Source organism: Peromyscus leucopus, chromosome X (assembly GCF_004664715.2).
Source record: "Peromyscus leucopus breed LL Stock chromosome X, UCI_PerLeu_2.1, whole genome shotgun sequence".
NCBI classification, from domain to species: domain Eukaryota; kingdom Metazoa; phylum Chordata; class Mammalia; order Rodentia; family Cricetidae; genus Peromyscus; species Peromyscus leucopus.
Window position 1 is genome coordinate 15,321,782 of NC_051083.1, and position 23,289 is coordinate 15,345,070.

Consider the following 23,289-nt stretch of genomic DNA (forward strand, 5'->3'; position numbering starts at 1 on the left):
AACGCTGTGCTACTACTTTATTTGATTACACAGGTATAACATATGGGAGCACTACATTGTAGCTTATAGATATGTTCAATTATGAGCTAACTGAAAATGAAATCAAAGCAAAAAAGAACCGGAAAGGTAATATACTGTTCTTTGGAAGACACCTACGATAGCTAGAAGAATTTCAGAGGTTCATGTACAGACAAACCAAAGGGCATCAGAGGAGGGAAAGTTCTGGAGAACAGAAACAACAGCTTTTCAATGCTCAGTGGTGTTTCTCAGCTTTTCTGTCCATGAGTGAGCTGCGCAAGTGTGGGAATTACTACTAATAAAAGCTGCAGCTAAGTGGCAAAGTATATGTCTAGCATGTGTGATGCCTGGGTTTGACACCTAGCACCACCAAAACATTCTAAAACATTTTCAAAACCTGGTATTTAAATGTATCTCATATGACAAGGCTGCAGACAACTTCCTCTGCTTTGCAATAAGCAATTGGAAAGCACCATTGTGCATAGAGAAAATTATGTTGAAAATTGTTTGCCATGTTGTAATTTTGTGTATTAAAAATAATTTTTTCTTGTTGCAATTTTATTACTATGAGCACAAAGAGGATTTAACTAAATAAAATATACTAGTAGACAGCACTCTCACTGGAATATTTTTGGATAACCTGTTTCTTGTATTTTCATGAAAAGAAAGTGAACATTTATTTTCTTCACAAGATAAAAAATTTACCCTAGAAATATGTTTAGGAGAAATATTTGTTTGGTTTGGTCATGTCTTATTGAAGGGAAAACTGTGGCAGGCCCCTTTGTTGATTGCTAGACTTTTAAAAATAATACAATATAAATAGCAGAGAAGGAGAGCAGCTGCAGGCCCCTGCATTGCAGGACTCTCAGTGCCAGCACGACTCGTCCTACTATGACTCTCCACAGGTATCAACTGGAAAAAGCTACAGAAGGAATTTTAGTGTCTTTCAAGAAAGAACCTATAATAGGCTTTTTGTAAATCCTTTTTGAAGTGAATTGATCAGAATTCAAGTTTATCTGACAAAACAGTCTTGCTGGGTGTTTACTGAATCTGCAGCAAGGAACTTTTCTGTCTATCATCTATCTATCTATCTGTCTATCTATATATCTATTATCTATCTATCATCTATCTATCTATCTATCTATCTATCATCTGATAGTCTATCTATCTGTTAGTCTATCTAATTGTACATGTCTCTTATTTAGTAACGAAAAACAAAACATAGGAAAATAGAGAAAGAGCACTCCAGACTTGGAGGTTGGAGACCAAATGCAAGGTGAAGCTTATGTATTAATCCACTTGACACATTGGACACTGCAGCTCTAATACACTGTGATTACTTGTAAAGAATAGAAAGAGGAACTAGAAAGATCTTTCAACCTCCTTTGTTTGCTTCTTGTTGTTTTTTAGTACCTAAAATTGTCTCACTAACACATACTGTGTGTGCGGGGGGGTAATCACAGAAAGTGATACCTTATATTGTTCCCACTTAAAGGCCAATCCATTTCATCACTAAGTTAAATTCAAGAAAATAAACTATAAGCTTTCTATTTTCAGTTTAATAAAAGAAACGTGGCTAAGAGGTCTTTTTGACCAACAATATAGAGAATGTGAGGAGACTTGCCCATGTGATACTTAGCTACTAAGAATTCCCACATCAGCAAATACCTTGGTGATGACCACCTTCTGTTGAGATCGCCAAAACCGGACCAGCCTCTCACAGAGATACAGGAACATGGGGCCCACTATCCATTTCCAAGTCTGTAATCACATCAAATACAAACTTGAGATGTGCCAAGGGAGTGGTAACAGCTAGTGAAACATTCAGAAGACGAAAACATTTTACAAACCAGGCTAACCTTCGTAAGCTTGTTTAAGTATTTACTACTGATAAGCAATTTTTCATAAAACCAAATTATGGAAATATCAAAAGTTAAGATAAACTGTCAAGCCAGTAAAATATCCACATTGGGGTTATATGTTATACGATCTGTATCTGTAGTGTGAGACTTTCAAAAGAGGAACTTCCTACAAGGATGAGGTTTCCTTTCAGCATCATAACTGAAGCTGGACTATCCTACAAGAGAGCACAGATGGTATCAGAACAAACCTGTCTCATTTCAGCAACATGAGATTTTTTATGTAACATTGCATGGTTTTCTCCCAGCGATTGAATCTGAAATTAATCTTTTGCAAGATGACACATTTTGTGCAAGACTTCAGCTGTCTTCTTCAATATTCCTGTAAACTCTAGGAGCTATACAATGTTCTTGATGAAGGGACACACATGAAGATTCTAAGGCTTCTATCTAGGTCTCTGGACAGAATATGGAAATTGCTTCATAGATTTTTTTTAGGCTCTATATAAATGTTTAGACCCAACAGGCCTACCAGTTGGATTCCTAATCTAATATTTGAAGTACCAAAAAGTTTAAATTATCTAAAATTTGATTTTCTATAATGGAATCTGAAGTAGAAAATAAGAGCATATTTTTCATATGTCCTGGTTGGTTTTGTTTTTTGTTTTTTCTTGTCAACCTAACACAAGCTAGAGTTATCTTGGAAGAGGAATCTCAATTGAGATAATGCTTCCATCCAGATTTCCCGTAGGCAGGTCTGCTGGGCATTTTCTTGATTGATGATTGATGTGGAAGGGCCCTGCTCACTGTGGGCAGTGAAAAACTTGGGCTGGTGGTCCTGGGTTCTATAAGAAAGAAGACTGAGCAAGCCATGTGGAGCAATCCAGTAAACCGCATCCCTTCATGGCCTCTGCATTAGTTCCTGTGTCCAGGTTCCTGCCTTGGGTTCTTGCTCTAACTTCTTTCAGTGATGGAGTGTGACCTGAGAGTTATAAGCTGAAATAAGCCAGTTCCTCCTCAACTTGCTCTTTGTCATGACGTTTGATCTCAGCTTTATAAACAATAGCTAGGACATTATAGTTTCAAGAGTCTACTAAACTATATTTTTGACATATTGTTGAAAATTGAAAGTACTCGGGTTCTTCAGATCACTAGCCAAAACTGAAGAATATCTTCAATAGAAGTGAGGAGTATTATTTTGCTCTACTTCATCTTTATAAGATAGATGCTTTGAAAGTCTCTCTTCTATTTCCCCTACGATAATGTAGAGTGACATTGAATGGCATCAGATTTGGACATTTCCTTTGATATCCTCAGAAACCTAGAAGTAGTTTTGTGGCTGTTGCCTACAAACTCACTGCAGCTGTCATCAAGGAACTCTGCCCATAAAAGAACCAATAATAAGGTTTGTTTTGTACCCTTTCTATCAATGGCTGAATATCGTAGGAGCAAGTCACTGCTGAGTCAGCTTGATGTCATTCATGAACAAGGCATTAAGCCATTGTAGAGTAATGGGCATAGCAAAAGAATATTCCCATGCCAAAACAGTAGGAGAAAACGAGATAGGAGATTTGTCTTTATGTTATACAATGCTTAAGAAAATAGTTATAATACTAGTCAGAAGCCCCAGACAGATTTTGAGTTTTGTTCATTTTACACCAGTGGCTAGCACAGCAACCAGCAAAGTATAGTGTCTGCCAAAGGAAGGAAAGACCACATGAAGATTATAGAGCTTGTTTTATGAGGCAGAGATATAGAGACTGTGCAGAACGGAGCTCTGAAGAATTCTCTATGGGAGAAAGCAAATGTTTCACCTTGTTTGCCCCTGTTTGCCCTTGTCTCACTCTTACTCTATCACAAGGTGACTGGCCTTGGCGTTGGTATGATTCTGTCTATGCAACCTTTGTCATCCTGATAGATGGGATCTCCTGATCCTAAAGGTAGCACAATGTGCTACTTCATTTATTTTCTTAACAGTTCAGAAAGCCATATGGAGTGCCATATAGGCTTCCTGGTAACCAAAGAGACCCACAGCTCCTTATAGGTGATTTATTTGAGCCATACAACTTAGAGCAGGATGGAATCCCTAAGTGCACCTCTGAAAACCATTGACTGCTATTATTGCGATCTTCATACCCAGAAGAAGAGGAGGAGGAGGAGGTGGGGGTGGTAGTGGTGGCTCTTAACCCCAAAGAGCAATTTAAAAGCATTGCTTTTCAACTTCATTCTAGGACATTGACAACAGATCAAGGCAAAGTTTGTTTTTCAAAAAAAAGTTCTAGCCAATTCACAACATTTGTACTTGTTTCTTAAGCCTACTAGTAACAGCACTGTAAAAGAAGCAATACAAATACATACCATAGGAGGGTTTCCAGCGAACTTTGGTACTGGGCATTCCGATATTGTTCCCCATTTTGAGATTTGGTTGTTACATTTATCTATTTTATGCTCTTCCAAACTCTCTTTAGTCTGTCCACGTACAATTCGTCTGGTGAATAAAAAAAAAATGTAAGTCCACATCACTTAATAACAAGACAGCAACCTACTTGAGTGTTTTAGACTCTTGGAATCCAGGGCCTCATATACGCTAGGCAAGCACTCTAGCAATGAGCTATATATACTCTTAACACTGATTGTGGACATATTGCAAGTATTTTGATGGGGGACCTGAACTTCTTAATGTCACCCTTTCTGAATAAGTCAGGCAAGGAAATGAAAATGTGTGATCTTGAACAGTAGAAAGAAAACTCTGTGTGGTGGTACAAAGAACATCAACGTGTAACATTATGGATTGTGAGTCTTGGATTACCAATATGTGCTCTTTTTTTTTAAAGGAGAATGCGCTTCCTTTCAAGTATCATTTTTGTGTATAGACAAACAGAACCCAGAAAAACGATAGTTCTAACAGGCTGATTGTTAACCCATGGGGTGCCTTTGTGCAGATTTGAAAACGGTCATCTGTGAAGACACTCCTACAAGCCAACGTGTGGCCAGCAGAAAGCAGACTACCTTTTGTCTTTTAGACAGGCCTTTTCATATTCTGGACAACCCACACAACCACACACAATGGCCTTGAGGCTAGCAGAAGTGTTGCTTTATTTGTAGATTGCTAACTTGTCTAGACCAGGCATGGCACACACCTGTAATCCCTGAATTCTACATGTTAAGGCAGGAAGAGTATGACTTTGAGGATTCCAGGCCAGCCTAGTCTACATAGTGAGACTACATCTGGAAAATGTTTAAAAAATGATACCTTTCTGAGAAGATTTAACCATCCTCACAGATATGAGCACCAGTATTGTGTTCCCAAGGTGCTTCAAGCCTATTCAGTTCAACCCAATAATTATTATGTAAACAAATATTAGAATATTAGGCAGTTTTGGGTTAGTGGTGATGGAAAGAGGGAAGCACAGAATGGAGTAAGTTATTTCAAAGAATGCAAATGCTATGGTCTTCAGAATATATTCATAGAAGAGACATGGAAGTTCATTTGTAAACTTCATTTGGGATGTCTAAAATTTAGCATATCATTTAGTATATTCTGAGAATGGTCTAATTCAAGGCCATAAACCATCCTCTACCCTTTTGTGAAACAGGGTCTCATTAGGTGGCTCTGGCTGGCCTGGAACTTACTGTGTAGACTAACCCCTTCCTATTCCTAGGTCTTAGTGAAGAGACTTTCCTGTGTGAGCACTTATTATGGGTAGGCTTGAGGAAAAGCACCATTCACCAATTGTCTCAGTTAATTTGTGGAATAAGCTTGAGAAGCAAGTATTATTTTTGCAGTTTTTATGTGGGGGTACTAAAGCAGAATGATTTATTGAAAATAATTCTGTTTTTGACCCAGATAGCCTTGACCTCAAATCTCAGTCCTACTCATTCATACTTTGGTAAAATTAACTTCTTTTGAGTATCAGTCACTCCATCTGTAGAACAGGTACATTTCCTCATTAAATATTGAATTCAGTGATCAATGGACTTGGCATATGAAAAACATCAGGCACAAAGCAGGAATCCAAGGAATAGTAATTACAAAAGGTCTTGAGTCCCTACTTCACATGGGGAATAAATAATAGAAAACATATGATTTTTCTCCTCATGCTCTAAGTAATAGGGCCCAAAGTCTGCGAATCGGAATTTGAATTCCAGTTCAGCTGTTACCTAGGCACGAGATCCTGAGCAATCCCTTAAGCAGTGTGACTTAGATAGAGAATAAGGCAAATAAATCCCTGTCTGACCCAAAGGCAGACAGCTATTGGTGCCACTATACAAGCAGGAAGTGGTGGGATTAGGAAAGGAGGGAGGGGAAGAAATGCTTCGCTTTTGTAGGATTCTCTGAGATAGCTGAAATGTGTGCAAGTTTCACTTAAAGACACTCTGTGGCTTTAGGAGACTCAGGAGACTGCCTGCTCATTCCCACAGATTCCTCAGTGCTTAGAAAGAGTTTATCGGGTCGAACTCGGGAAGGAGGTTAAGAATGCACACAGAAGTTGGCCACAGTTGCTGCTTCTCATCCTTCCTCTTTTCACTCTCAAGACTTGGTCACCTCTAGGTGACTTGGCTTGAGTTTTGCATATTTACTTTCCCCACCCTTACATTCCTGGAACTCTATACACACCACGGAACTTCCCTGGGCTTGGCTTTTAGGTGCAGGTGGTGTGAAAGAGTAGAAAAATGAACCTTGATAGTAAAGCAGATGTTTTTCCAAGCATATAATCAAGCACTGTGTGTCTTTATGGGAGTGTTCACCACAGGCCACTCTAGACCACCTGTTCTCTAGGCTACACGCTAGCTGGGAGCGGCCTGGCCCACATATTTTACCATTTTTACTTTGGGGTTCTACATCTATACATTTAGAGGTGCTAAAAAAACATTGAATGTCAAGTTCTTAGCACCTGACACAGAGCTAGGTAGAAGTTATTACTTTTATCATATCCAAAAGTTTAAAGGCAATGTCCATGTATTTTTCTAGCTAGCATTTCTCCATGGTTCCTGAGATAGATCCTCATACCCAGTAGGCAATCAGTAATGATTATTTGCTTAAATCAAAATCAGCTGGATGACAGAAAATCTCTTCAACTGATTAATCACTAGCTCTTTTACTTTGGGATTTTACCTAACTTGCTTGTGATTTACCCAGAGAAACAATGTGGTGGGCATCCAAGAGCCTACCAATGCTTTCAATAAGGTATGGCCAACAGAAGGTAGACTAGCTTCCTCCTCTTTAGGCAGGAATTTGTAGTGGACAATCTACACAATCATACACAGTGGCCTTGAAAGTAACTATAGCCAGCATATTTTACACACTGGGTGTGTGTTTCAAGCTTATTTGAAGTAACTGCATCAGGAATTAGATAGGTAAAATGTGAAAGCAAAACTGTTGCTGCTTCTTTTGACTGATCTCTGCTGTCCTATTCCATTCCCTCAGCAGACAAGCTGACCACACGAAAGCAAGGAAGTAACTGCATCTCTCACTGGGCAATATAGCTAGAAAGTGAACCCCAAGTCTGTGGCAATGGAGTTAGAAAACTCACTCAGCTCCATGGATGGCAAGGCCGATGAAGAAGATCACAAAGAGATGGTGTGTATACCAGAACACTTCAAAGTAAGACCTCCGGATGGTTTTGGTAGAGGATGTGATAATTAATATGAGACATAGTGTGATGACAATTCCTGTGATGCCAGCCAACCGAGTCACGGCCACATACAGGCCCCCTTCAGGGTTCTGGAAAAATAGAAACATGTAGGTTCATAACTGAAGGAGTGTCCATTTCCCAGCTATTTAGAAAAAGGCATTTCTTGTCCCTTGGCTAGTCTCATCATATCTCTCAGAGAGATATTGTGTTGAGGTTTCCAAATTTAAACAGTCTTACATTGTTGAGGAGTCATAGTAAATAAGAACTGTTACATTCAGATGATTCTAATGGAGTTCAACTATAAAGGACTGACCTAGTAAAAGAAGTCCTCAAAGCGTCCTAGGTTCTCCATGTCTTTGATTTGGAAATGTCACAGTGCTTAGTTGGTCAACGAAGTCTGAGAATACCTGCTATCTGAGGTTGGGCTCACCATGAGTGGACCCTGAGATGAGAGTTCATGGGCAAGGAACTTAGAAACGAGGTGTTCCAAGAGAAGCTTCTCAGCAAAGAAGGAATGGGTGAGAGAAAAGGAGAAAGTCAGGCAAGGAGAAAGAAAGACAACATCTCACGGGGCTAGCTTTAACTTGGCCTTAGAGATGTTCTCTCATTTTGTCCACTTTTCAGGAAATGAAAACTAAAAATGGTAAAAGGTCTAGGCCAGATCTCTTATCAGTTGGAAAGAGCAGTCTGTGGTACACAGAGATGCACAGGGTCAGGCTGAAGCTATGCCCTGTGACACTGTTCCTGCTTTCTTTCGTTTTGTTTTTGTTGTTTTGTCTCCAGTATCACTGAATTCTACTGAATAAGGATGAGACAGTTTCATACGCTCAGGCATAGACAAAGCAGTCTGAGAGTGAGCTATACCTTAGCGTTTGTACTGACTAAAGGGGAAGAAGCTGCACTTCACGGCCTGCATTCATCAGTTATTTGTCAAAGGCTTCTCAGGGAGAAGTAACTGCAGATCCCTTCAGATCTCATCCTTGGGCACAGATACTGGCGGCCTCAAGGCAGTCCTTAGAAGAGGAGAAGGGCAAAAGATTTATACGATCTGAAGAGAAACCAGAGTATAAAGACTGAGGGGCCCCCAGCTGGATCAGGCCCTCTGAATAGGTGAGACAGTCGATTGGCTTGATCTGTTTGGGAGGCATCTAGGCAGTGGGACCAGGTCCTGTGCTCATTGCATGAGATAGCTGTTTGAAACCTGGGATTTATGCAGGGATGCTTGGCTCAGTCTGGGAGGAGGGGACTGGACCTGCCTGGACTGAATCTATCAGGTCGATCTCAGTCCTTGGAGGAGGCTTTGCCCTGGAGGAGGTGGGAATGGGGAATGGGCTGGGGGTAAGGGGAGGGGGCAGGAGGGGGGAGAACAAGGGAATCTGTTGCTGATATGTAGAACTGAATGGTATTGTAAAATAAAATAAAAGGGAAAAAAAAGAAGAGGAGACAGGCTTAAGTGACTGAAAAGGAAGACACTGTGGAGTAAGCACAGATCCAATAAAAGTGACCCAGTTCAACGAATATGTCCAAATTGTCATCCTTATATACATCATTGGGCAAACAATGAACAATGGAAAGAAAAATTATCCATGGTACCACAGAAAAAGAATTTATGGACCATTCCAATTTTCTTATGTCAGTTTGATGTGGGAAAATTAAAGTTTTTTTTTTTTTTTTGTCTTGTAGCTGTTTTTCTAAACTCAGAAAATGTGTTTGAAATTCAGTGGGGAATTTAACTATCTTCCTAAGCCATGAAGTTCATAAAAATGACCTGAGCTCCTTTCTGTGTAGAAGAAGGTTCAGGAACTCATAGGATGAGAGCCTATGAATAACCATGAGGTATTTTTTGCTCACAAATATAATTAAATAAATAAATCTTTAAAAATAAAAAACAAGACTGTTCTGAAACCATGCTTGCATCTAGACAAAACATGGGTTCTTTGCCTATTACAGATAGCCTTGTTCTTTCTGCCTCCCAGAAAAATAAGTAAGATAGTAATCCCAGAACTACCCCAAATTCCTGATCATATACAATTCAAACAAATATTAGCATTCTTAAATACTCTCTCAAATCATCTAGTGAAAGCCTAAGTTGCCTAGCAAGTCCCTCATAACATTATCTGCAGGTATTCACTCGGACTTCTTTAAGGTATGAGATCTCTTTCATTGTAAGCCCAACTTTGATTGGACATGAATCTCTTGCTTTATTTTATTGGTGTGCACAGTTATGGGTGAGTGTGAGTTACTACAGGATCTGCATACAAAATTTCTCCAAGAGAGCCCAAGGATTCAGGAAATACCTGAGCAGTCTGTGCGCATGGGACCAAGAAGGTAGGAGACATTTTCTTTACACTTACATTTTAAGCCATTAGCAAACTTGCATTGTTGACTTTAAGGGACAAATCATAGCTTTTCATTGTTCTCTGCTTTCATAGCCCAGCAAACATCTGGATCAGAGAAGTGGAGGCTTACCTTGATTTTTTCTCTGGCAAAATTGAGATACTCTTCATTGTCCTTGTCACCAATTTCAGAGAGTGCGACTGAATATGGGTCAGAATTGTTGACTCTGGCATTCACACACCACTCCACATTGAACAGATGTGCAATGGTGTGGATTGCTGAAGAGGGCAGAGAAGAGAAACAAAGAGGAGAGGTATGCACAACATTATTAGAATCTAGGTTTCTGGCCACAGTCTCTGACTCTCAAGCGAAACAAAGGGATGTGGTCTAGGATGCTGTAAACTAGAACTGGGTCCCAATAACCAGTGGAGCAAGACACTTCTAATAGAGAGACAGCTTCTTTCTGCCTGTGTGACTATGGAAAAATCATACAGCCTCTCTGGTATTGGTTCCATCATTTGTAAAATGAAGGTGTTGAACTAACAGTTCTGAAGATCCAACTAATTTCTAAAGATTATACATTTGATATATCCACATCCACTCTATTTCCCTAATGGATTTGTGCTCAAGTGAGAAAAGAAACTCATGCTAAATCACCTCCAGAGAACAGAGACAAACGTAATCAAATTAATACAAACTGATGGTCAACAGCATGAATCTCTTAAGTTAAAAAGAAACTGCATGGATAACTTCATTATCACTTGCCTAGAGCTTCCTAGGGCCTGACACTGTCATAAGTGCTTTACAATTACTCAGTCCTCGTATTAAACCAATGATCTAAGTACATTTCATATCAGCTCACTAGGGCATAGATTGCTTTAAGACCTTGCCCAAGGTCACCTAGCCGAGAAGCAGCTGACTTAGCAATTACATCCAAGCTGTGTGGCCCCTGTATCTGCATTCTTCCTGGTAAAGTATGCTACTTTTTTTTTTTTTTTTTTGGTTTTTCGAGACAGGGTTTCTCTGTGTAACTTTGCGCCTTTCCTGGAACTTACTTGGCAGCCCAGGCTGGCCTCGAACTCACAGAGATCCGCCTGGCTCTGCCTCCCGAGTGCTGGGATTAAAGGCGTGTGCCACCAACGCCCGGCCTAGTATGCTACTTTCTAACAGGATAGTATCAGTCATTTCTTTTGAAGCATTTTTTATTTAAAAGGTTTTTTTTAATTATACATTAATTTCATTTACCACATTTAATTTTACATTTAATTTCATTTACCAAAACTCAAAGTCCTGCACAATCTGGTAGAGGAGGAACCCAGTTAAACACCTCTAAACTGAGCTCATTTTCATCAGGTAAGAGATAGCCTCCTCACAGGCAGATGAAAAGCCTTTTGTGTTCATTACTATTTGTGTCTATTTTCTGGCAAAATAAATTATTTAAGTGAATTCATGGAGAGTGCCTAAGTTGTAGGTACATTCTTTGTTGCAACAACACCTACAAACCCACAGTAATAACAGAATACATTACATGTAAAAACACATCATCTACATACAAATGATGAGATAACAATAATCACTAAAGTATCTTAAGGGGTTTCTTAAGAGATTTTCGATTTATAGCTCATATTACCATAGGTTTACTGCAAAAATCCACAAATTCCACATTTGTAGCAAAGCGATTCAGTAGAAGGAATAAAAATTTTTGTGTGTTCACTAACAAACACTTTTATACTAAAATAATAGGAAAATGGTGAGGATATGAGGGCAGATTCTATGGCATGTTTTTATTTTATTTATATAGGAAGACCTTATGGTTTTAAAAAAAAATCATCATAGGTGTGAATCCTAAAATCAGGAAATAGAATTTGAATGCTTTTGAACTGAGCTCATCTGACCACAACATAATGGAGTTGTAGAGTCTGACACACACGTGTATCCAAGAAGAGACAGGGCCTCTGTTACAACTTGTTTGCATTTCAAATGTCTTTTAAAACTTACCAGTGTGAAGTGCTATCATCCATGCTACCATTTTATGGAAAGTGAGGTTCCGATCCAGTTGTCTTCGAATTCTTGTTGAGCAGCACTTTGGATGGGAAGAGAATGGTAGAAACAGTGAGTGTGAAAGCTTTCTATGTCCCAGACACTCCCCGTGCATCACCTCACATAATTCTCATCACTGCTCTACAAGGATATATTTCCATCCACTTGGTTGATTAGAAAACTGATAGAGGGAGGTAGTTCTCCCCGTTCAAACAGCAAGCTTAAGTAATATGTTTCTTGCTCTTATACTAATGACATGAAGCCCTCTCTCAAATACCCCTTTCATTGTATAAAGTGTTGAATTTTGACAAACATATTTATAGTCATGATTAATTTATATAATAAACAAGGGATCTAGAAATTCATAAAGAGTTGGCCTATGATTACATTCCTAGGAGTCTGGTGGGGACAAAGATGAGTGAACAATTCTAGAACAAGTGAATAAGTCTTCAACCCAATTGCTCATATACACTATAGAAGGAGGGAAGTGGGTTAGTCAGAGACAAGGAAGATCATTGTCTAATAATAATAATAATAATAATAATAATAATAATAAAAAATAATAACAATAACAATAATGATAGTATATAACTATCATTATTGTTATTGTTATTATTTATTATTATTATTATTATTATTATTATTATTATTATTATAGTAACAACTAGCAGTACTGAAAGCTCATGGAAGAGCTTCTTTAAGCCTTTTCCATGTATTGGCTCACTTCATTCTCACTCTTAGGTCAGTTTTATTAAGGAGGGACCATTACCTAACAGCCGAGGAATCAAAGATGATTAGCCTGCCTTATGTGATACAGCCAGTAAGTGACAGAGATGGGAGCTCAACCCAGACCATCTGAGAACTGTTTGTATCAACAGTGCAGTAATTTATAGGATACCTTGACATTCAAACTAGAAGTGGGTCCAGTGTATTTGGCTCACCTCCATACGTTAGAGCGCATGGATTTGAATCTGAAGTCAAGTCAGTGCTCAAAGCAGAAAAAGCAAAACCTAGCTGATGGCTAAAACAGAGTTTATCCTCACAAATTCTGCCCATTTGCTTGGTCTAGCTGCTTTTCCCCACAATTTAAATGAACTGTCACAAAAAGACCAAGTTCTTTAAAGAGGACAGTGAACTTCTAAAACAATCCTAGGTATTGTCTATACATGGTCTAAATATTCAATTTAAATAAGGAGGTTACTTCTTTTTTAATAAATATTCCGACTTTGTAGAAAGAGATGATTATACAGAAATTGTACCTACCCTACTGTTTCTCAGTTCACCACACCTGAAAAGAGGGAAGGCTACATGAAAGATGATGCTTGGAATTGTAAGGAAGATGGTAAGGATTGCAAATAGAGTAGAAAAGTGTCATCAAGTGTCTTGTGTGACCCAGGTAATTTACTATCACTTGATGCAATAATGCAAGTATTCTTGTCTCCATTATAGATAAAAATTAAAATTTCACTTTGGCTGGGATCTCATTCTATTATTTGTCTATCAAATCAGTTGCAAGGACACCATCATTATTATTCTAAGTGCCTCAAAAATCTGACTTAAGAATTTAAGTTTTGGTATCTTTAGTGGAAAGTGATCATAGAAAGTGAGGGTAGACTCTTGGGCATATACCCAACGGATGTTCAAACATACCACAAGGACATTTGCTCAACTATGTTCATATCCGCATTATTTATAATAGCCAGAACCTGGAAACAACCTAGATGCCCCTCAACTGAAGAATGGATAAAGAAAAATGTGGTGTATCTACACAATGGAGTACTACACAGCCATAAAAAACAATAGCATCATGAAATTCGCAGGCAAATGAATGGAAGTAGACAATATCATCCTGAGTGAGGTAACTCAGACACAGAAAGACAAACATGGTATGTACTCACTCATAAGTGGATACTAGATATAAAGCAAAGGATAATCAGACTGCAACCCACAACTCCAGAGAAGCTAGGAAACAAGGAGGACACTAAGAGGATTGCCTTGGGAAGGGAGATCCTAATGAGTAAACTTGGCATGGTGGGGGCAAAAAAGGGTAGGGGATGGTGAATGAGAACATGAGGGAACAGGATGGTTGAGCTGGAACAGGAACAGAGTGGGAGAGCAAGGAAAGAGATATCTTGATAGAGGGAGACATTAACAGGGTAAGAGAGAAACCTGGTGCTAGGGTAGTTCCCAGAAATCCACAAGGATGACCCCAGACTACTAGCAATAGTGGAGAGGGTACCTGAACTGGACTACTCCAGTAATCAGATTGGTGAATACCCTAACTGTCATCATAGAGCCTTTATCCAGTAACTGATGGAAGTAGATGTAGAGATCTACAACCATGCACCAGGCCAAGCTCTGGGAGTCCAGTTGAAGAAACAGAAAAGGGATTCTATGAGCTAGGGCATCAAGATCGTGTTGGGGAAATCTACAGAGACACCTGAACCAAGCTCAAAGGAACTCATGAACTTTAGACCAGCAGCTGTGGAACCTGCATGGGACCGAACTAGACCCTCTGCTTAATCGAGACAGTTATGTAGACAGGTGTGTTTGAGGGGCCCCTGGCAGTGGGATTGGGATCTATCCCTGGTGCATGAGCTGGCTTTCTAAATCTCATTACCTATGGTCAGACACCTTGCTCACCCTTGATGCAGAGGGGAGGGGCTTGGACCTTCCTCAACTGAATGTACCAGGGAGAACTTACCTTGTTGGAGGAGGGGATGAGGGGTGAATCGTGGGGAGCTGGAGGAGGGATGAGAGGGGGATCTGTGGTTGGTATGTAAAATTAATAAAAAATTAATAGAAAAATGAAAATCAGGGTAGAAGAATGAAGACTGGAATGGAAAAGAAACCAATAAAGGGCATATTATCATTCAGCTACCACTGTGCTTTAACGGTGGCCTCATTCAGACCAGGGAACTCCTTTATAGTTTTAAGAAAACAGCCTCCTGTTTCTTTTTTGTGTCAATCAGGGTTTTGCCCGAATAAGGCTGCCAGATCCCCTGGAACTGGAGTTACAGACAGTTGTGAACTGCCATGTTGGTGCTGGGAATTGAACCTGGCTTCGTTGGAAGAAGGGCCAGTGCTCTTAACAGCTGAACCTTTGCTCTACCCCAGCCTCCTGTTTCTTAACTGCCACATTCCTTCAGTTTTCAAGAGTACTTCTGCTAGGCAGAATTCTGGAATGATTTGTAATCATCTTGAACAATCTTCTCCCTTGACTTTGGATGGGACCTGTGACTATGATGTGTGATTTTGTTAGACTATATGATAAAATGGACTCTGCAGATGTAAAGTTCAAAATTGACCTAAAGAGGGAGATTTTTTTCCAGGTATCTGACACTATTACATAAACTCTTGAAATCTAGGTCTAGACATCCCAAGTGGAGGATGTTAGGGATTTGAAATACCAGAAGGATGTAAGGTACTGTGGCTGCCTGGAGGATGGAGACAGGTACATGGCAGGAAGGCGGTAGGACCTGTGGGGTCCAAAAGTGACCATGGGATAACTCCTAGCAGGGAAACAGGGACCACAGACCAGCAACTGTAATGAATAGAAGTTTGCTAAGAAGGAGCTCAGAAAAGGGTTTTTGGTTTGTTGTTTTTTATTTTGTTGTACAGAGCTGAGGATGGAACCCAGGGCCTTATGCATGCTGGAAACATACTCTATCTCTGAGCCCAGACTTTCAGAAGAATATCCTAATCCATTTTCAAGGTACACTCATTTCCTCTCAGCCCAGCAAACATTTTTTGAATCTCAGTTTCATAGAATGCTGAGTAGAAAAGTCAATCACAGGATGCTGGACCTCTGCTTGCCACAACTTGCAGCTTGTAAATGAGGGTTGTTCAAAACCATTGCATTTGTGGTGAGTCATTGCACAGGAGTAGAGAACTAATAGCATCCTTCCTGGAGTGGGGAACTGGATTGGGCTCTTGGACAGTGGTGGCATGGGCCTTTAATCTGAGCACTCGGGAGGCAGAGGCAGGCAGACCTCTGTGAGTTCGAGGCCAGCCTGGTCTACAGAGCAAGGTCCAAAACAGCCAGGGCTGTTACACAGAGAAACCCTCTCAAAAAACCAAATCCAAATAAAGAATCACAGGATGGGAATTAGCATAGTTGAAAGCAGTAATGAATTACATTTGAAAGTAAGTTTTGCCTCCGCATGTGTCTATGGTGAGTCACAGACCTACCACTTAGCTGTAGGACAATTTTCTCACCTAGATAATCATCGAAGTTCTTCTCTAGGAGGCATGTATTCATTGAGAGATGTTTCATTAGAATTTGATGTTATTTTGCATCATTATGTAACAAACTCCTCATCTAATGTACCCCGGCTCTCCAGCTACAGGGCAAGTATCCTGTACAAAGATGAACATGCTATGTACTTGTCAATTTTTTCTTTAATAATTACTTGGTCACCCAAATGGAGCACACTTTTTACTGCCTTGAAAATAAGATCATTAAGCCTATCTACATTTGCCACTGCTTATTTTCTATTGTCTTGAAGGGGGATTGAAAGAAAAATTCACTAGCTCCTCCCACATCATAACAAATCTGAAGAGAAATAATATGGCTTTGTTGAGTTCCCTACGTCATCTCCATAGTTCCGTCTTTATCGCTCTCATTAACATCAACAAAATTTGAGACATAATAGATGTTGATGTCCATAACCAACCTTTGACACAAACCCTTAGAAAAAATAAATACAGTGTCAGAACGATGGAGAGCTATGATTTGGTAATACAGTGTCTCTTCAAAGATAAGCATTCTATCTTAACAGCTAGTTAACACGAAGAAGATTTTATTCAAACAGAGTAACTGGTGAGTCAAGGGAACAGGTCCCATCAGGGCAGCGGCAATCCTTCATCTTTCCTAAGCACAGGCTTCAGTGTGCTCAGGAATGGCAAGGCACCCTCAAGAAAGCCACAAGTCATGCTGATGCTGAGCTTTCAAGAGAATGATCTCCTCACCACTTCCTGAAAATGAGGCACGATGATAAGCTGGTGAAGTTGGAAGGAAGAGCTTTACTGTCTTTGATTGCCTGGGTCCTTTCTGTTCCTCCTCACCCTACAGATACCAGTTCTGTGCTTTGAATTGTTACCAGCCATCTCCCAAACAGACAAGCTGTCATCACGCCTTACAGCTTCCTCAGGGAACTACCTCTTCGCCTTTGTCCACTGACTTCTAAAAGGAAGTTTCTCTGTTACTGTCACAGAGGGCCTTGCCTAATTTCAACAAATTGTCATTATAGTGCAAGGGCAATTGTTGGGACATCCTGGCAAATTTCTATGCTCTATTGAAACTGAATTTCAAAATAATGAAAAGTGGAACTAAAATGAAGTCTATATTGAATAGGGTATATTGTGAGCTTTTGTAGCTCTAGTTTATGTATACTTGGTCTGATTTCATTTGCATTACATATTTACAAGCACTTTAGGTAAAATGTCAAGAGCTATCTTTACATTTACTTATAGATCTCAGGTGAAGAAACAGTCAGCAATGGCATACATGTGGCAGTAAAAATATGTGGTAAATATGAATGATAACGCTTTTTATGATACTCCTTATACTTTTGGAATCCCATGGCTATTTTATATCGCTTCCACATGACTCTAAGCTCCTTATGCTTGTGGCCGTCTGCCCTTCCTCACTCTGTGTCTCCAGTTATTAATGTATATAAAGACCTCCACTGGGGGGACAACTCAACATTGACAAACTGAATCAGTAGATGTTTAATAAAAGTGTGTTCATTCATTGTTCTTCTGTTTTCAACACTGGAGATGGAATGTATGGCCTTTCCTACTTGGCATGTTCTTCCACTAAACTACAGTCCTTCCTAGCAGGGCGTATTTATGAGTACATTTGCATCCTTTGACCTGCTTTCCTGCTAAATTGTTCCTGAGACAGAAAGCACAAGGGATTCCCCTCTAGGAGGCCACACGGTTCGAGACAGCCATGATGAGGCCCTCTGACTCTGAGCCTGTACAAGGCAAAAGACCTTACCTTTTAACCTTCCTGTTTCATCCTGACCTGAAGATTAGGATGGGTCACAAGTTAGAAATGTGTTTCTACACATCCAAGTGAGGTTGTTAAAAGTTCACCAAGGACTTCCGTATGCTTAGGCCTATCTTTTCCCCATCTCCCTCAACAAAGCTAGCTGAGAACCTTTACCCTTTTTCTTTTCTTTTTCTTTCTCTCTCTCTCTTTCTTTCTTTCTTTCTTTTTTTTTTTTTTTTGAAAAGGGTAAGGATACACAGCCAGAGGGCTTTTCCCCCTCTGGGTAATCAGAAATCAAACTCTGAATGATTCAGACCTCTAAAACTGATCAGAAATTCTGTGGATGTTTAGTTCTCACAGTGTCCCATTAACAAGCTCTTGAAATTATTATATCCTTATCATTTCTAGAGTAGGTTATTTAGCAGGTTCAAATGCTCATTTTAAACAGAGCCACAGGGACAGTTACAGGTGTTTAGTTGACACATTCAAAATCTAAAAGGCTCTAGGAGCACAATTACCTGGCTTTCAACCCAATACTCCCATTTAATTGTGTTCCCACCTCACTCCCCTGGCATGAGTTCTATGGAGCTTCAGTGAGCTGTGGCGGCTGCGATTTCTGACATGAGTCACAGCATATTCACTCATTTAAATCTCAATCAGAAAAGCAGTTTCATTTTTCAAAGTTCACATTTCAGATTGCCAATCTCAGAAGGAAGGGCATGCCATACCTGGAGCAGGCCGTTGCTTCTGAGGGAGGGGGAGGGGAAGGGTAACAGACTAGGTGGTATGAAAGCATGAAGAGCAGTTCTAGGGAGAAAGAGTATGAATGGGGATGAATGGCAGAGAGATGGGGAGAGGGGGTAGTGGAAACACGATCAACCAGAACCAAGGATGTACGAAAATGCCCTAAGGAGAACCATTACTTTGTATGCTAATGTAAATAAATAACAAAGGACTGAGGGAAATTGTTCTTTTGTGGGAGGATCTAGCTAGTTACAGGGTTGGGCTTTTCTCCAATCTGTCACTATCTGCTATTAAAGATTCTCATGAAAGTCTTCACCCGTGTGGACCACAAGACGCCCCAAAATTGACATTTTATATGTGCTGCTCATGGGACATGGACACTCAAGGCAATGTAACTTTGGGTTGTGGGGTAACAGGGATTTCTTAACTGACCGCCTTGGTGAAAACACTGCCTGTTTCTCAGGCTTTACTTCCTCTAAATAGAAAGCATTCAAATGGGGACAGGGAGAATTTTTTCTTAAGCACCCAAATCATGTCTCTATAAAAACAAAAGGCTGTTGTGCAATGGCTTCATCTAGCAAGTCTTCATCTGGCTCCTGTGCTATTTAAAAGATGGATGCATAGCTTGGCTATCAGCCTTGCAATCCAGTGGGATCTCATCTCCGTTGAGTCTTCCATTCAGGAGATTATTTGGAAAGCCTGATGGTCAATGTCTAACACTAGGGGCTGTTGTTAGCTTTTGCCCTGGGTTCTCTCAGTGTGCAGGGCAGACTTGTAACACATGGAATTAATCACTTAGATAAAGGAGCTTTGTCATAGTATTTTCCAGAGCTAAAAGACCTGACCCTTTCCAGAGAACTTCAAAGGACTTGCTGACATTCTTCGTTTATGTCTGTTTGTCTGTCTGTCTGCCTGTCTGATTTGTTGGTTTGCTGTCATTTTTCTAACTCCATAGGGATTTGCAGTGCTGGACCTGGGACTCGGGGCCTCCTGCATGCTAGGTTAATGCTATGCTATTGAGCCACACCCTTTTCCCCGACTCTTCATGTAAAATTAGACCCCCAAGAGTGGAGTTTAGGGAGTATGTTTAAGATGAAATGGTATTTTGTAAAGAGGTGGATAGTATCAAAGTTTAATTGTCTGTTCATCTCATGTTAGCAAATTTGTGGGCTGTATGTTTTTAAACAAAAACTCTTCATTAGGCTAATAAGAATTTTGTATGAGTAGGAAAAGGGAGGCAAAGTGAAATGCAAGTTGTACCTGTAATTCACAATCTAGTTCATATGTTCAACAATTGTCGGATGAAATGTTAGTCCTTTAGCTATACATTTAAGCTTGGAGTTTCCCAGCAAAATCCCTGCTTTCTACCCCAGTCTTAGCTTAGAGCAGTAGTTCTCAACCTGTGGGTCATGACCCATTTCACAGGGGGTTGAAAAACATGGATGTTTACATTACAATTCATAACTAGCAAAATTACTGTTATAAAGTAGCAACAAAGTAATGTTATGATTTGGGTCAGCACAACATAAGGAACTGTATTAAAGGGTCGCAGCATTAGGAAGGGTGAGCACCACTGTCTTAGACACTTACCCATTACAATTACTGCACTCTCATAAACAAGAGTTTGCTTGCTGTTTTCCTTCCAAATTGATTTCAACTTAAATATTTTAAGATTTTAGGAGAGAGGGAGAGAGGGAGGATGGGGTAGGCGTGTTTGTGTGGTAGCCAGAGGTCTATATCAAGTGTCTCCCTCAATTTTCCACTTGATTTTTGAGGCAAAATTTCTCACTGAATCTGGAGCACACCAATTCTGCAGGACGAACTGGCTGTTGAACTCCAGGTCCCAGGAGGGCACTAACCCCTAATATTTCTCAGGAATTCTTTCAATGTGGTCAGGAATAGTTAAAAAAAAAATCCAAAGTGAAGCAGGGTCTTGCTGATAATTAGGTTTTAAAGGCTAGTTACACTGAAATATCGCCCAATCAAGCTCATGATGCTGTCTCTCCTTGGTGAGAGTGACATGTTCAACCTGCCCAGTTCTGTGCACTGTTTCTCCATTTCTTCCTGTGGAGCGAATATGCTATCCCTCTTTCTCCCAAGCCAGATAGAACCTGACTTAAATCCATCTTCATTCTCCAAGTACACAAACATTCATAGAAGGAAAACAATCTAGCTATAGATTCATACATTGGGTAAATATCAACCTTGGCGTTTCTTTTGGTACTGGCAATTGGCCCTACAGCGTCATGTATGGTTGGCAAGTACTGTACCACTGAGCTGCAACAAATACATTTAAATAGAACACAATAAACGGTGATAATAGATATAAAAGTTCTCATTTTTGAGAGTGAGATTTTCTCACCATTTTCTATGCTTTTTTGTATGCCCATGCTATTTTCTCCACATAGAATATTTCTCTATTTCATCAACAAATTCTAGATGTTGATATATCCTCATATGCCCATTCTCAGGCTACTTTCTCTCTGAAATCTTCCTGGCATTTCCGGACCCGTCTAATGTCATTTCTGTCTTATTTGATCCTCCATGGCTCTTTATTTTAATGTTTTATGGGATGTACCATAAACATTCATTTGAACACATGTGCTAAATAAATAGCAATGACTTAGCCAGGCTGTGGTGGCGCACGCCTTTAATCCCAGCACTAGGAGGCAGAGGCAGGCGGATCTCTGTGAGTTCGAGGCCAGTCTGGTCTACAGAGTGAGTTCCAGGAAAGGCACAAAGCTACACAGAGAAACCCTGTCCCAAACAAACAAACAAATAAATAAATAAAATAACAATGACTTAATTTTCATCTTCATATAATGTTACCAGTAAAAAAGTGTATATAAAATATTATAGGTTAAAAATACTCTTTCTATATCAAGGTGCTCATTAAAATCTTGATGTGAGGGCAAAGAGGGCTCTGGGCATGTAGGAAAGCTCTGAAATTTCCAATCCCATAGAGCTAAAATTTCTTTAGTTTGCTTTGTTTTACTTTTAAAAGGATCTCACTATGTAGCTGATGCTGGACTAGAACTCACTATATAGCATGGGATGGCCTCAAATTTAAGATATGTCTGTCTCAGGCTCCTCATTGCTGGGATTATAGACTTGTGCCATCATAGGAATCAGCTATTCCTACTCTTATTTTATTTTATTTTTTGTTTTGTTTTGGGTTTTTTGTTTTTTGTTTTTTTGGGTTTTTTTTGTTTGTTTGTTGTTTTTTTGAGACAAGGTTTCTCTTTGTAGCTTTGTGCCTTTTCTGGAACTCACTCTGTAGCCCAGATGGCCTCCAACTCACAGAGATCTGCCTGCCTCTGCTCTGTGAGTGCTGGGATTAAAGGCATGTGCCACCATTGCCCAGCTCATATTTTCTTATAGTATGTTGTTTTGTGCGTCGATTGAATTTGCTTGAGATGCTACACAGAAAATGTTTTTTTTTTCTGATAAAATTTAAAAAATATTCTTGAACAGTTAGTTCCAAAATATCACATGTCTGGCTCATATACTCCTAATACATGTATGTTTTACTTCATTACTATTGATGATATATAGCTTGTTTAGCTGCATCTTAAAATTTCCAAGTTAAATGATTGCTCCAGGGAACTCTACCCTCAAATAGTATAATATATATTATTTGATATATACTATTGTATATATATTCATATGTGTATAGGTAAATGTATATGATGTATATTATAGCATAGGACACAGTGTAGTCCATAAATATTCTACACAAGAGAAGCTTCACAAAGCATTATTTGCTTTTCCTTAGAAAGAGCATTTGGCATAATGGATTGAAACTTTGAGGCGCTCCACAAGAATATTTGCTCTTACCGCACTGGAACCCCTGAGGAAGGAGAGCAGATTTCGACACACTGGCAGCAGGATCAGCATGCAGTTGAAATTCAGGCAGGCTGCAGGTGCCCTGGCCAGAGCCAGTGCTGACTAAAAGAGAGAGGATAGGGAATAGAGAGACTTGGGTGAGTAGAATACCCACATTCCTCTTCCCTGGAGTCCTATCATGGGACCCCAAAAAAAAGCTCCTTCAAGACATCTGGAAAGAATTTCCTTCAGAGCAGAGGACTTTTTTCTTAGGGTCCACTGATGTGCTTTATTTTAACCTGAAACTGCCTTTTAACCTCAACTGAACATTTTAAAGTTTCAAACCTGAAGAGAAGTTGAAATGAATGTACTTTGAGTTGTGTTTATCCACCTCCCAGACTAAAACTTTTAAATTTTAGTATGCGTGCTTTATCGACCTCTCCACCCCTTTCTCCATTTGCGGAGAGTATCGGGTGTCCTCCTCTATGTCTGTTGCTCTCTGCTTTATCCCATTGAACAAGGTGTCAGCTTGAAGCAGGATCTCACCGTCTGATGTTTCTCTAGTCTGGTGCTCAGCACACTCCAGGGATCCTACTGTCCCCACTGCTGCCTTATCCTTCCAGGAGTGGGGCTCTGGTGCCCGTGGCCACACTTGCCTTTGTACCCGGGTGCTGGGGAACTGAACTCTCCACCTCATGCTTGTGCGGCAAGAACTCCTATCCTTTGAGCACCCCCTTTACGTAGTTGATACATTTGAAAATAAGTTCCATGCATAAGTTTACTGCCTCCTAAATCTTTGAGCATGCGTACCATTAACATGAGGTCAGTATCA

At 39.9% G+C, this 23,289-nt stretch overlaps 1 protein-coding gene across 1 annotated transcript in view; it reads right to left on the bottom strand.

Annotated features, from left to right (window-relative positions):
* The window catches only part of LOC114701319 (cytochrome b-245 heavy chain), a 38,259-nt gene that overhangs the window by 11,611 nt on the left and 3,359 nt on the right, over positions 1-23,289 (bottom strand). The window contains exons 3-8 of the mRNA XM_028881407.2: positions 22,470-22,580; positions 11,849-11,933; positions 9,983-10,128; positions 7,412-7,602; positions 4,236-4,365; positions 1,687-1,779 (exon numbers count right to left, since the gene is read on the bottom strand). Coding sequence (XP_028737240.1) covers positions 1,687-1,779; positions 4,236-4,365; positions 7,412-7,602; positions 9,983-10,128; positions 11,849-11,933; positions 22,470-22,580 — 756 coding nt within the window. The remainder of the gene's footprint in view (positions 1-1,686; positions 1,780-4,235; positions 4,366-7,411; positions 7,603-9,982; positions 10,129-11,848; positions 11,934-22,469; positions 22,581-23,289) is intronic.